General features: G+C 41.8%; 1 protein-coding gene across 3 annotated transcripts in view; it reads left to right on the top strand.

Moving 5' to 3' along the window:
- Scaf11 (SR-related CTD-associated factor 11) overlaps window positions 1–11,688 on the top strand; it is a 42,818-nt gene extending 31,130 nt beyond the window's left edge. For 2 of the 3 annotated variants that reach the window (XM_005406594.2, XM_013505704.1), the window contains 9 exons: window positions 671–729; window positions 883–992; window positions 1,871–1,972; window positions 3,432–3,538; window positions 4,647–7,343; window positions 8,395–8,741; window positions 9,971–10,189; window positions 10,541–10,660; window positions 10,914–11,688. In XM_005406594.2, the coding sequence (XP_005406651.1) occupies window positions 671–729; window positions 883–992; window positions 1,871–1,972; window positions 3,432–3,538; window positions 4,647–7,343; window positions 8,395–8,741; window positions 9,971–10,189; window positions 10,541–10,660; window positions 10,914–11,060 (3,908 nt within the window). In that variant the 3' untranslated portion in view covers window positions 11,061–11,688. The remainder of the gene's footprint in view (window positions 1–670; window positions 730–882; window positions 993–1,870; window positions 1,973–3,431; window positions 3,539–4,646; window positions 7,344–8,394; window positions 8,742–9,970; window positions 10,190–10,540; window positions 10,661–10,913) is intronic. The other variant, XM_005406595.2, reaches the window with a different exon arrangement.
- Window positions 11,689–13,421: the final 1,733 nt, after the last annotated feature.

Here is a 13,421-nt window from a genome sequence, read left to right as displayed (position 1 = left end):
CAAAGCAGGGTGGTGTGGCAGAGAGGGAACAGTTCATGGTGGTGGGAGACAGCAAAAACAAGGATGAAAGGGCAAAAAGCTATTGAGTTTTGAATGTTGATTGCATGTCCTGAAAAGCTGTTTCAGTAAACACTTCTATTTTATTTTATTTTATTTTATTTTATTTTATTTTATTTTTTTAAGCACTTTTATTTTAAAAAGAAGTGGAATACTTACTTGAAGTGGGTACCAGGGCTAAATTAACTAATGGTTCAAAAGGGCTGGTGGCCTCAGTTCCCACTGCCCGGCTCCTGTCTTAGAAAAGCCAACAATACCAATTTTTTAGATAACCAAAAAAATATTAAGTATATCATTGACACTAAAGAGTGTGATGATTTGTATATATATGCCTTTTGTTATGAGATACTTTAAGTTTTCATAAGGTGGCAGAAAATGTTAAGTAGAATTTTAATAGTCGTATGCTTTGAGCAGAGCAGTTTTTATTGTTGACTTTTGTATTTTTCTCATCTTCATGGCTTAACAAGATAAGATGACATTAGCATTTGAGAAAATTGTATAAGTACAAGTCTTTTCTGTGTATTTTAACTTGCTTTTACCAATATCAAAGGTTTACAACCTTTTAAAATAAAAATCAAGGCAAAGTAACCAAGTCCTTTGTGTTTTTGTACAGGAAACTCTTCATACAATAAAATGGGAGGGAAGAAAAATGCAGCAATAAAGATAGATAAGGTTTGTTGAAATAAATTCTTTTTAATAGGTAATAACACTTTATGGTTACATAGCACATAACCCCAGTGCCTCAGGTATATGCAAATACTTAAATATAACTGCTATGGAAGTATGTTTGTTTCCTGTTTCACTAACTACTTCTTACATTTCTAGCCTCGAAGATCAAATCAGTGCATGAGTTACTGCTTCAGAAATTTTTTCTCCGATATATTTTCTTCCGGTAGCCACAGTGGAGAATCTTCCTTCACCTATAGAGCTTACTGGTTAGTATTTTCTACTTTTAATGTATGCTCTTTATACTTGATAAATCATCATAATTAACTTTTGGTAGAAATTTAAACTCTGGGCTCAATTAAAAATCATGAAAGTTCATCTTTTTTTTTCTTTTCCTTTTGGAAAATGAACTAGCTCTAGCAAAGAGAAATCTTGTTTTGTGAGCCTCTCCGTTGTCCCGTAACAGTGAGTTTGCCGTGGTAACGCTGTTCTGGGCAGTCCTGCTGTGTGGCGGGAGGGGCTGGCTGTCCACCCGGCTGTGGGCGTAGTGCCTGATAAAGCGAGCGCGTTCCGAGCAGGTCCCTTCATCTTGGACTCCGTAGTGACCGGCAGCAGATGCCCAGTAGATATTTGTGGAATTTAAAGATTAAGTTTGGGTTGGCAAATCAACATGGTAGAATAAGATTGTGTGGTTTAATTTCACAGCTTGGCAAAGTACCAAAGAAACAATTACATCTGAGCAATCTTTTAAAAAGCTGAATTGTATCCATTTTTGGTTGTAATAACCGTACCCTGCTTTGTTTCCTTCATTTGTTTTATGTGCTAAAAGGGAAACTGTTGTACTTAGGATTTCTCTCATTAATGCAGTTACTGGTCTGAATTGACTCTTTCAAAATTCTGTCATTTAATGATAGAAATTTAAGCATGATTTTTAGGATTTAGGTAAGTGTAATTTTTTATTTATGGTATAAAATTGTACCTGTGTTAAGGAGTTTATATGAAAGTGTTTAAACAGTAGAAAATTCTTATTTTCATAACTATGATCCATAATACTGTATATGAGAACTGCTGCTATTCTTGAGATGATCCAGTTCTTACTCTGAACCTTCAATTTGTGGGATTCCGATGGTTTAAATCGCTCTTTCAGTACAGAATTTATAGAAGTCAGTGAAATCGGTGAGTTGATTGGACAGAAGAGACGGGAGCTGGCACTGTCGTGGTCTCCTGACGCGTCACCTGGCATGGGAAGGTGAGAGGGAGGTGCGGGTCGGTGTGCACGTGAGCACGGGCGCCAGCGCTGCAGGGTGCGGCCAGGAAGGGAGCCTTAAGTCTGTCTGTTGGGAGAGTTTCGATGTTTATACGCTAGATCGATGGGAAGGGAAGAGCACCAGGGTGGCGAGATTCAGCACTCAGACCTGTACCTTCTCTTCCTCCGTCCTGGCCTGACCTGTGCGGTCTATTGAAGCATTGTTTCTCCTAGATTTCCTTTTTTTCTAAAATGTTCTTCTGAACGAGTGTTTGACTGAGTGCCTAATGTCCTCTGGCATTCCGACTTTCCGTAGTTCGTTTAGACTTTTCTGTAAGTCCTGAAGCTGCTGGCTCAGTGCCAAATACATCCTGCATATTTAAACAAGCTCCTACGTAAGGATCATGGTCTCTGAGTTTTACATTCATTCCCTGTAACACATTGTCCCTTGTTATCCATCGCTGTAACTCTGTATATGACCTTCACCTCAAGAAGTGATGATTGAGAACCAGGCGTGGTGGTGCATGCCTGTCATCCCCGCACTCGGGAGGCTGAGGCAGGAGGATTGGGAGGCTGAGGCAGAAGGATTGTTGTGAGTTCGAGACCCGCCTGGGCTACAAAGTGAGCTCAAGGTCAGCCTGAGCTGCATAGCGAGACCCTGTCTCAGAAAGACAAAAAAAAGAAATGATGATTGAATTTAAGTAGAAGTAAAATCTGAAACCTTTTCTTACACATCTTTGTATGTGTACGAGTTGCATGTTATTTTAGGCTTATCTCCTCTTATGTTAGAATCTCTCCTGATACTCAGTGAAATAATTTTTTTTTTAAATAACTGTGTTAGGAGACCTGAATTTTAACATTGGTGAATAAGAAAAGGGAGCTTGTTCAGTAGATTTGGTTTAAATGTGGAGAGCTGTGGGGGTGGTCATAACTGGTCCGTAGGGACCCTGGAAACTAAAAGACCATCACCCTCAGATGACGGAGTTAGAGATACAGTGTAGTGATAAAAGCTAATGCCCTGGTTGCCTAGAAAGAAAGGAGTTTGCAAAGGAATATCAGGGAGTTTTCTAGGAGGATAGAAATAAGTGGTTCTAGATAGATTAAAATCATCGAATTAAGTTAACATCTAGGTGTTTTATTTCATTTCACAGTTGATTTTACAGTAGCAAAAAAATAAAATCTAACAGTTGGTAATAAAATATAAACTATTTAAAAAGAAACATTAAATTATTTTTATCTTTCTGCCATTAATTTACAGAAAAATGTGTTTTAAAGGGTTTTTTTCCCCTTATAGTGAATTAGCAGCCATCTTTGGACCACAGATAACCATTATAGTTTTATTAGGCAAAACAGTTTAAGCATTGTAGTTTAAGACTACTAACATGGTTTAGCAAATCAGTGATTTTAAATTACAGTTTAATTTTTAAAAACTAAAAAAATCATGTTCACTTTAAATTTTCAGAATTGGTTTTATACCTTGGAGTGTTGGAGCAGAAGTTCTTCCTCTCATCTCTTCTGTGCTGCCAAGAACTGTTTTTCCAGCAAGTACCTTATCTTTAGAAAATTTTGGTAAAGTTTCTGAAATATTTTTCTATTTTTAAACAAGTATTATTAGTGTCTCCTAATTTCATAGAAATGTGTTGATGACTTAGCAAAGAGAAATGTAGTAGCTCTTAAATATTTGGAAATAATGGAACAGTGATTTGACTTTTTAGTCGTTCCAAGTAGAATACATACTATTCAGCTGTAAAGGAGAAAATTTTGTCATTCATAACAACATGGGTGAACCTGGACATTGTCCTGAGTGAAATAAACCAGGCACAGAAAGATAAATCCTGCATGGTTTCATTCATGTAGGTTCTAAAAAAACGAATTTTTTAGAAGTTGATTCTGGAGTAGTGGTTAGCAGAGCTGGGATGTGCGGGTGGGGTTGGGGGACACTGGTCAGAGGGTGCAGATTTGAGTCAGGAAAGATCCATCCTAGAGACTGGTTGTATAACGTTCTAAGTATACGTACTGTGTTGTAATCTTGAAACACACTGAGTGGACGCAAAGCGTTCTCACCAAAAGTAGCTGTGTAGTAACACATGTGTTCATTAGCTAGATGTAGTCAGCCCGCAGTGTGTATCTGCTTCAAAGCATCATGTTGTGTGTGGTAAATACGTACTTCTTTATCTGTCAGCTTCAGAAGAATCATTCTGATGAGTCCATTTTACAATTTTAAGAAATGACAACTTTAAGACTTGGAAGGACTGACTAGAGGTTTCCTTTCTGTTTGGGGAAATATTGTCTAAACCATAGATCTTTAAAAGTAGTATCTGTTAATTAAGAACCGGTATTCTGAGTCTTATGGCTAACTTGACAGTTTTCTTTTTGCCTAATGAGTAGCATCTCATAAAAAAAAATACCATTTGCCTGATTGAATGTATTTTCATTTTTTTTTCCATATAAAGTTGCCCACATGGATCCAAATGTGGTTATAACTTATTTCAGTAACATTTTAGAAAGTTGTTGCTGCCTTACATTACTCAGATCTTAGTAGCTATGTACTTATAATTTCAAAAGTATATTTTTCATTGTATTACATACTTTTATGTTAAAATTAAATAAAGCCAACCTGTGACCCTTGTGTTTGAAACATACTTTATAGTTTTTGTTTGTTTTTCAACATTATCAGGTACTTCTTGCAAGGGATATGCGTTAGCACATACCCAAGAAGGAGAAGAAAAGAAGCAGACTTCTGGTACTTCAAATACCAGGGGATCAAGACGAAAGCCTGCAGCAACTCCCACAAGGAGATCTACACGTAACACAAAAGCTGAGACAGTCAGCCAGTCTCAGAGATCCTCATCGTCAAATAATGCTGGGTGTGGTGCCCCGGGTAACAGTAACCCTTCTGTGAGTGTTCTATCTCCAGCTGAGTCAGAAAAGCAAACTAAACAGGCTCCAAAACGGAAGTGTGTAAGAAGAGGAAGAAAACCACCCGTATTGAAAAAGAAACTTCGGCGATCTGTACCTCCTCCTGAAAAATCACCTAGTGATTCAGTAGAGGAAGAAATAGTGGACTCTGACGTACCACCTGTGTTAGAAAAAGAGCAAGGATCAGATGTAGAAGAAAGTAGTCACATTTGTTCTGTTCAGACGGATACAGAAAACCGTTCTGCTAATTGCTTGAAAAGTTGCAGTGAACAAATGGAAGAAAATGAGGAATGCAGGGAAAATCATGATGTAGAGCAAAAAGTAGAACCCTCACCTTCCGAGTCTTCCACAGATGCTGCTGTACTAGCTGGAGAGGGGCAGGAAAATAGCAGACTTGAGGCGGTCGCTGCGCAGGCTAGCACACTGAGTTTAGAACATGAAGTTTCTAAAGACACTGCTGGAAAAGGAGGTGATGCGTTAGAAAGTCAAGACCAGACACCAGCGTTTTCAGAGTCAGAGACAGAGGCAGTTACATGTTCAAATCCTCCAAGTGATTTTCTTACGTGCTCGGGATCCGAAGCGGAAGCACAGCCTCCTGCACCCAGTCCCCTAGGTGAGACACCTGAGAATGCAGAATCCGAGCTTGGTGAGCAGAAAGTGGTAGCGAGCCCCGCGGTGGGAATGACTGGTGATCCAGATGCTGCAGTACAAACAGAAGCGCTTACGGAGAGCCCCGAGTTAGAATCTGCCGAGGGGGAAGTGATGCTGACAGTGGACAGGACAACTGTTGAGACCTCAGAGATTCAGCCGCTCGGACATACTAAAGCTGAAGCTGCAGAGGCAGCGGCAGCATGTGAAGCTGCAGAAAAGGAAAATCTTAATACAGCTCAAGACTCTGAAAATAATTTATTAAAAAACTTCAACTCCAAATTGGATACGTCTTTAGAGGAAAACACTGAGTCGCTAGTTGAACCTCCCAGATCTCTAGAGTTGCCTAACACGCACATTGGACAGACTGAGAAGCATTTTAGTGAGGACAACAATGAAATGATACCTATGGAGTGCGACTCGCTTTGTAGTGACCAAAATGAATCCGAAATTGAATCATCTGTAAGTGCTGATTCTAAGCAGTTGATTGAAAATTCTGTGGTACATAGTTCTGAAAATAACGTGCCATCTTCCAGCCCTGTAAATGAAAAGGTTGAAACTGTGTCTCAGACATCTGAAAATCCAGCAGATACAGTAGACAAGTCCAAAAAACCGCGTACTCGAAGGTCTAGATTTCATTCTCCGTCTACAACTTGGTCTCCCAACAAAGACACCGTGCAGGAAAAGAAGCGCTCCCAGTCTCCGTCTCCCAAAAGAGAAACTGGAAAAGAAAGCCAGAAGTCTCGATCCCCATCTCCTAAGAAAGAATCTGCTAGAGGACGGAGGAAATCTCGTTCTCAGTCCCCCAAAAAAGATACGACGAGAGAAAGGAAGTATTCCCAGTCTCGATCTCCAAAAAGAGACAGTACTAAAGAAAGCAAAAGATCCAAATCACCATCGCCAAGAGACACGTGTAGAGAGAACCGAAGATCTCAGTCCAAGCTGAAAGACACATCGTCCAGAGAAAGATCTAGGTCCCAGAGCAGAGAGAGAGGAAGCGAGAGAGAGGGGCAGAGGAGAGACCGAGACGGGGACCGGAGAGCCAGAAGGCGGTCCCGCTCCAGGTCCCGCTCCAGGTCACCGTCGAGGTCGCGAACAAAGAGTAAGAGTTCGTCGTTCGGTAGAAATGAAAGAGACAGTTACTCTCCGCGGTGGAAGGAAAGGTGGACAAGTGATGGCTGGAGATGTCCACGAGGAAACGATCGGTACAGAAGGACTGACCCAGAGAAACAGAATGAGAATGTAAGAAAAGAGAAAAATGACATCATTCCAGATGCTAACGATCCAGGTTCTGCCGACAAACATAGAAATGACTGTCCCAGTTGGGTAACAGAGAAAATAAATTCCGGTCCCGATCCAAGGACCAGAAACCCTGAAAAGTTAAAAGATCTCCACTGGGAAGAAAACAGAAATGAAGATTCAGGGAATTCTTGGAGCAAAAACTTGGGCTCGGGGTGGATGTCTCACCGCGGCAGAGGGAGCCGTGGCAGGGGCGCCCACCGGGGCGGTCTTGCCTGTGCAGATCAGAGTGAAAATAGGTGGCAGCACCGAAAGCCCCCCTCAGGGAATCCAGACGGTTCAGGGAGTGATGCTCTCAAGTTTGCGGAACAGCAGCCCTATAAACAGAAAAGCGAGCAAGAGTTCTCATTTGATACCCCGGCAGACCGGTCGGGGTGGACGTCTGCGTCCAGCTGGGCCGTGAGGAGGACGCTGCCTGCGGACGTGCAGAACTACTACTCGCGGCGGGGGAGGAGCTCTTCAGGCCAGCAGTCTGGGTGGATGAGACAAGAAGAGCCCGCGGAACCGGGTAACGTTCTGCTTATCGGTGCCGCTTTCCTTAGACGTTACACACACACCCTGCTTGTATGAGTCGTGGTCCCTGCTGGCGGCTTTTATAATGTTACAGAACCCGTGTTTGCACATCGCTTTGCTTCGTACATACACGGCCTGTGTTTGTCAGTATGTACTATTTTCTTACCCCACTCCAAATTCTGCCAGAAGTGAAATACTTTCTGTACTGTTTGCAGAAATGGAAGAGTTTGAGATTTTCTTACGTGGTATTTAACATATATTTCAGGTGTGCACACTTGAATTTTTGTTGGTCATTGTTCTCATACAAATAAGTTACTCTTTTAGTTACCTTTCCTTGATAAGAACATCACAAGAAACTGAGGCCCATCTCAGAACGGTGGGGTTGGAGAGAGGATACTTTCCTAGCACTGTAAGGCTCTGGGTTCAGTCTCCAGTACTGCAGAAACGAACAGCAGGGCAAGAAAAACAGGTACTGAAAATATTAGAAAAATACTGGAAAAAAATATTGATCATACATATATTTTGTAACCAGTTACAATGTATGATTTTTTACAACTGGTAAGCTTTTGATGCTGGGCGTGGTGGTGTACGCCTGTAATCCCAGCACTCGGGAGGCGGAGGATTGATGCAAGTTTGAGACCAGCCTGGGCTACAAAGTGAGCTCAAAGCCAGCCTGAACTGCATAGTGAGACCCTGTCTCAAAAAGAAGAAAAAAAAGTTTTTGAATTACCTGTTTGCAAATGGTGTTACGAATTTACTCTTGAAAATGTTAAATATTTTTAGTTAGAATATGTCTACTCTGGGTTGTTTTTTTTTGGTACCGGGAATTGAACTCATGACCTTGTGCTCGCCAGGCTGGTGCTGTGCTGCCGAATTATATTCCTGGCCCTGCATTATTTAGATGAGCAGATTAAGTAATTGGAGATTGGTTTTGCTGTACTGAGTCTATTAATTGCTCTTTAATTTTATTATAGTGAATGGTTTTTTGCTTTGTCGTTTAGAGATTTGTAACATGATTTTTTTATAAGCTTTTTTTCTTTCGATAGATTCTAACCTAAAAGACCAAACAAACCAACAGATTGATGGTTCCCAGCTACCTGTAAATATGATGCCACCGCAGGTGAACATGATTCCACAACACATGAACGCCCAGCACCAGCCGATGAACATCTTCCCGTACCCAGTGGGTGTTCACGCCCCTCTGATGAACACCCAGCGCCATCCCTACAGCCTTCCCCCACAGCTGCCCCTGCACCTGCCCCCAGGAGTGCCCCTCGTGCAAGTAGCTGCCCCGCCCACTGTGACTCAGGGACTGCCCCCGCCCCCGCCCCCGCCCCCGCCCTCCCAGCAGGTCAGCTACGCGGCCTCACAGCCCGACGGAAAGCTCGTGCCGGTGAGTTTGACCAGTGTAATGACAGACTTGAAGCTGTTGGGGCAAATGTCCCAGACAGGGCTCCCTGGCACCCAGAAGTAGTTGGGTACATTCATGGTAAACCTTCATAATCCCTTTTTCATTACCTTTTTCCCGTCCTTACCCTGGCCTCTATGCAAGAACATCGAGTATATATTTACAAAATGCAGTCTACGCATGTAACATTATTCACATCCAAACGTATTTTGTCAGATTAAGAAGACCACATTCTTAATCCAAGTGTGGCGGCACATGCCTATAATTCTAGCGCTCAGGAGGCTGAGGCAGGAGGATCTCAAGTTCGAGGCCAGCCTGGGCCTGCATAGTGAGACCCTGTCTCAACAAGTAAAAACAAAACTTTCAAAGAAAAACTAAAAATTAGACCAAATTACAAGTCAGACCAAAACTGAGTAGAGGATCTTGAAAGCTTTCCCTGGTTTTGCTGGACTTCGGGGCGGTGTGGTGGGAACTAGTGATGAGCTGCTGTGATACGGCTTGCGCTGTCTTGTTTGGGCGAATGCTGCATAGAGCTGTTCCTTGCCCGTTACCATGTATGTTTCATTTTCATGAACCTAACACGCTAAAAAGAAATGCCTGTGTGAGACCAAAAAATCTGAGTAACTTGTAAACACTTACGTTGCTTACAGTTTTTGAATCCTGACAAAATGTATTGCAAGAGCAGGGAAATGGTATTTTAGGATTTGGGTTCTTAACATCTTTAACTGTCAACTCACTGCGAGCCCTGTGATGTCGCTGCCTCATTTTCTTCTGCCTTTAGGGTAGGGCACTTAAACTGTGGTTAACGTTTGCGGAGTCCTGCAGAGGAGAGAGAACTTCAAACAGGACTTTCGGTGCTGTTTTTCTCCTCTTTTTGCTGTTAGTATTTGTTGAAGAACATTATAGTACACACAATTCTACTGTTTTTAAAGAGAGTAGTAAGAGAAAAAAAAACAGAACAATAGCAGCATACCAACAGCAATGCACATAATTTAAAACCATCTTACTGATGTGTTCAAGTGAGGTTCTGTTCCAGAATGTTACTTTCTTTTCTTCAGAGAACTCTTTATATATAAATGAACTGATACGTACAGCTGCGTCTCTCTTAAACACTAACATTGAATGATACTGTGTTTTGTTATTTCTAGTACACGACTAAAAGACTGCTGTTCAGTAGAAGTTACTCATTAACTCACAATAACTCTTTAAAACAGGGTATTCCTAATGCTCCCCACGTGAGTAATAACACGAGTACATCAGTCTCGCCCGCTCCGACAGCAGCGCCAGGAAACCCGGGAACGGTTCAGGGACCAAGTTCTGGTAACACTTCGTCATCCAGTCACAGCAGAGCCTCTAATGCTGCTGTAAAATTGGCAGAAAGCAAAGTAAGTGTCACGGTGGAAGCCAGCGCAGATAGCTCGAAGACAGACAAGGCAAGTTCGAGGTTGGCAGCAGCCTGCGTGTCTACGTAATTCTGTATGCGGTAAAGATGATGAAACGGCAGCTTTCTTTATGAGTGGCGAGGGGAATTCATTACTGGTAACGTTAAATTCCAGTATTACTTAGAGTTCAGTCTAAGTCTGTTGATGCCCACTGAGTTCCTGGTAATACTGCATAATTTTAAAAACATTTTATTAATGTATTAGTAACGCTTTTGTAATTGTCATATTACCAGCAGTATGTGAAGAGCTCCTTGTAATGTTAATACAATATTTTGAATTCTGTATTTTTAAAGAAATTTTTAAAAGTACGTGGTGAATAATTACACATTTTCTTCTCATCAGAAATTACAAATTCAAGAAAAAGCAGCACAGGAGGTAAAACTGGCGATTAAGCCATTTTACCAAAACAAAGACATCACCAAGGAAGAGTACAAGGAGATCGTACGGAAGGCGGTGGACAAAGTGAGTCGCAGCTCTGGTGGGGTGGCGTGGGTGCTGTCGTCAGACGTTGCTGTTTTAATAAGTGTTTAGGTTTACTTAATAAAATCTAGCTCCTCCTAATTGTCTGCTTTTTTACCATGTAAATAAGCTCATGTAAGATACGTAGCATGAATAGGTCTGGCTCTCCCTTTGCATTCTTTTTTTTTTTACAAAGTTTTCTGTTCTGCTTTAATCCTTCTAAGCATGAGAAAAGTTAAGCTCGCTTTTTTCTTAGGTTTGTCATAGTAAGAGTGGAGAAGTAAATCCCACTAAAGTGGCGAACCTGGTGAAAGCCTACGTGGACAAGTACAAGCACGCTCGGAAGGGGGGCCAGAAGAAGGCCGCGGAGGAGCCCGTGCCCGCGGAGCACAGCGTGGGCTGAGGGGCGGGCGCTTGGGGACGCCGCCGAGACGCCGCCAAGTGCAATTCCAGCGTGTTCCGGGACGAGAATGCCTGCGTGACTGTGACTGAAATTGGTTTTGACAAAATTATTTTTTTTAATGTAGGATATGATGTTTTGTTCTAAATAAATATAGTTCTGCACTGCAACTTCTTTATCCACACCCTCACCTCAAATAAATTAATTCAAGGGCAAGTAAATGGTTCAAAGGAACATGCATTTTTAGGAGGGTGTACCAGTGTGGATACTGGAAGATGTACAGCTTTTTGGTTGGACTGTTGGATTGTAACAATGGAGTGCATAAATTAGAAACTTGTAAGTGCACCGGTTTTGGGAGAGGCATATGTATAATACATTTATTCTGTCAGACTAAGAAATAAAGTATGAACTTTATAACCTTCCCCCTCTAATTATAGAAAGTTAAAATGTATTACCATGAAAATGTTTCTAATAAATAGAACCTACCCAGTGGCAGGGCTCCTCATGTGTATTTTTAAAGCACATATCTGCTTAGATAGAAAACAAATTATCACATGAGTAAAATTTAGTGTTCAAAACTTTGAGAACTCTTTACTTATGTATCACCAAATAAAAGTTATGCTGCTGTTTTTCTTTTGTGCCTTTTTTCCCCCCAGTTGAGACAAAGCAGTTTGATTCGCTAGACTACAACTTGGGCAGCTTAAAGTCATTGAATTTGGAAGGCAACTTTGGAAAAGTTTTGGCTCTGTAGAAGTTACGCTCTTTCATCATGTCTGCTACCCTAAGACGGTGAGGTTTTGGTGCCACGTGGAGGAGTGGTGCTAACAGGACCCCTGCTTTGGGACTGAGGTGGAGGTGACGCCGCCCACTTTGCGGGGTCAGCTCGTCGCTCATCTGGCCAGGCGGTCACTGACGAAGTGTGTGCGTGTGACGGTCCCCGGACACTGTAGAGCAGATGCGTCGTTCGTGTGGTGACCGTCATGGCCGCTGGGCATGTTGTGAGTTTGGAGATACGGGAACCTGTGTTCGATAAAGGGAGAGGAGAACGAAGGGATGGAGTTTTGATGAGGCTTTGAAGGACTAGGGGTTTGGTTACTTTTTTAAAGAACTATAACCTATTAATTTTTATAAAAGGTAAGTTTAGAATGTTTATAGCACCGTTACTTTAATTGCCATCTTGAAAGACAAATTAGTTCTTTCCATGATACACTCTTTTACCCCAGGAACCATTTTCACTAGATACCAGATAACTGGAGTGGTATTCAGATAAAATGTTAGTGGGTCCAGCCGAGGTAAACAAGTACAACGTGGTGATGCAGATCCTTTTTACTAGCTAAACTCGTTAGAGCAATAATCAGTAGGACTGTGCTTTTCTAAAGCTGGTGGTGATCCCTTTCTCAGTTTTTTGTGCATAATACTTTCCTGGTGCTAGGTTTGATAGACAAACTCTTCTGAAGTGTTGGACCCCATAGTGATTGTGCTTTGTTAGGTAATAAGCGTGTTAGGTTATGATTAGGATCCTAAAAAATTCCCAAGCAGTTTTTGATCTTCATTCTACATTTTTGGGCATTTGTAATACGGTATTTTACTGATAAATATATATATATATTTTTAATTAAAGTTTGTGTTCAGATTATGGGGAAAGTTTTAGAAGTATATTTGTTCTAATAAGTATTGAGACACTTTGAAATAGCAGTGCACACCTCCGCAGTTGTTTCAGTTCTCCATAAAGTGGTGTGAACTCCGTTCTATTTTGAATTGAAGCTGATTCACACTTTGAAATTTTGTGGCAAATAGCTGTGCCTGAGCTGATCAATCACACAATTCATGCTTTTCCTGAATCATCTTTTGGTGACATTTGGGAATTGAGTGACTTTTAAAAATCTATTACCATTCAGCTTTTGCAGAGAAGTTTCAAAGTTTTGAATACAAGCTAGGTGGGGTGAAGTTACAAGCCCCATGAATCAGGTTCATCGTTCTCGAAAGTAACAGCTGTGTCCGTGTCTGCTGGGTGCACCGGTTAGACTGCACTGGAAAGTGTTCATGATGGACAGTGTCACTGGATTAGAACTTAGCTTTTGAACTTTGAAATGTGGAAGAATGAGCTAGAAAGTGCATGCTTGATGTTTCACATCCATGCTTCAAACTGGCCGCTGCTGCGCGCGCCCGCCCCGGACACGGTTTGCGTGCGCGCAGACCGCGTCACCCAGGCTGTGGCGCTGCGGGTGGCTTTTCTGAAGTCAGGATTTAGAATCGGCCTTGGCACCTGGGGCCCTTTTTACTTACTAGTCACGCTGACGGATGTTTCAGAGTGTAGAAGTACCTAGAATTTGGAGACTAACAGCAGTGACCCCTTATTTTACC

The sequence above is a fragment of the Chinchilla lanigera genome, unplaced genomic scaffold (assembly GCF_000276665.1).
Source record: "Chinchilla lanigera isolate Chin_1 unplaced genomic scaffold, ChiLan1.0 scaffold00099, whole genome shotgun sequence".
Classification (NCBI taxonomy): Eukaryota; Metazoa; Chordata; class Mammalia; order Rodentia; family Chinchillidae; genus Chinchilla; species Chinchilla lanigera.
Note: the sequence above shows the minus strand (reverse complement) of the source record. Positions and strands in the feature narration are given on the sequence as shown.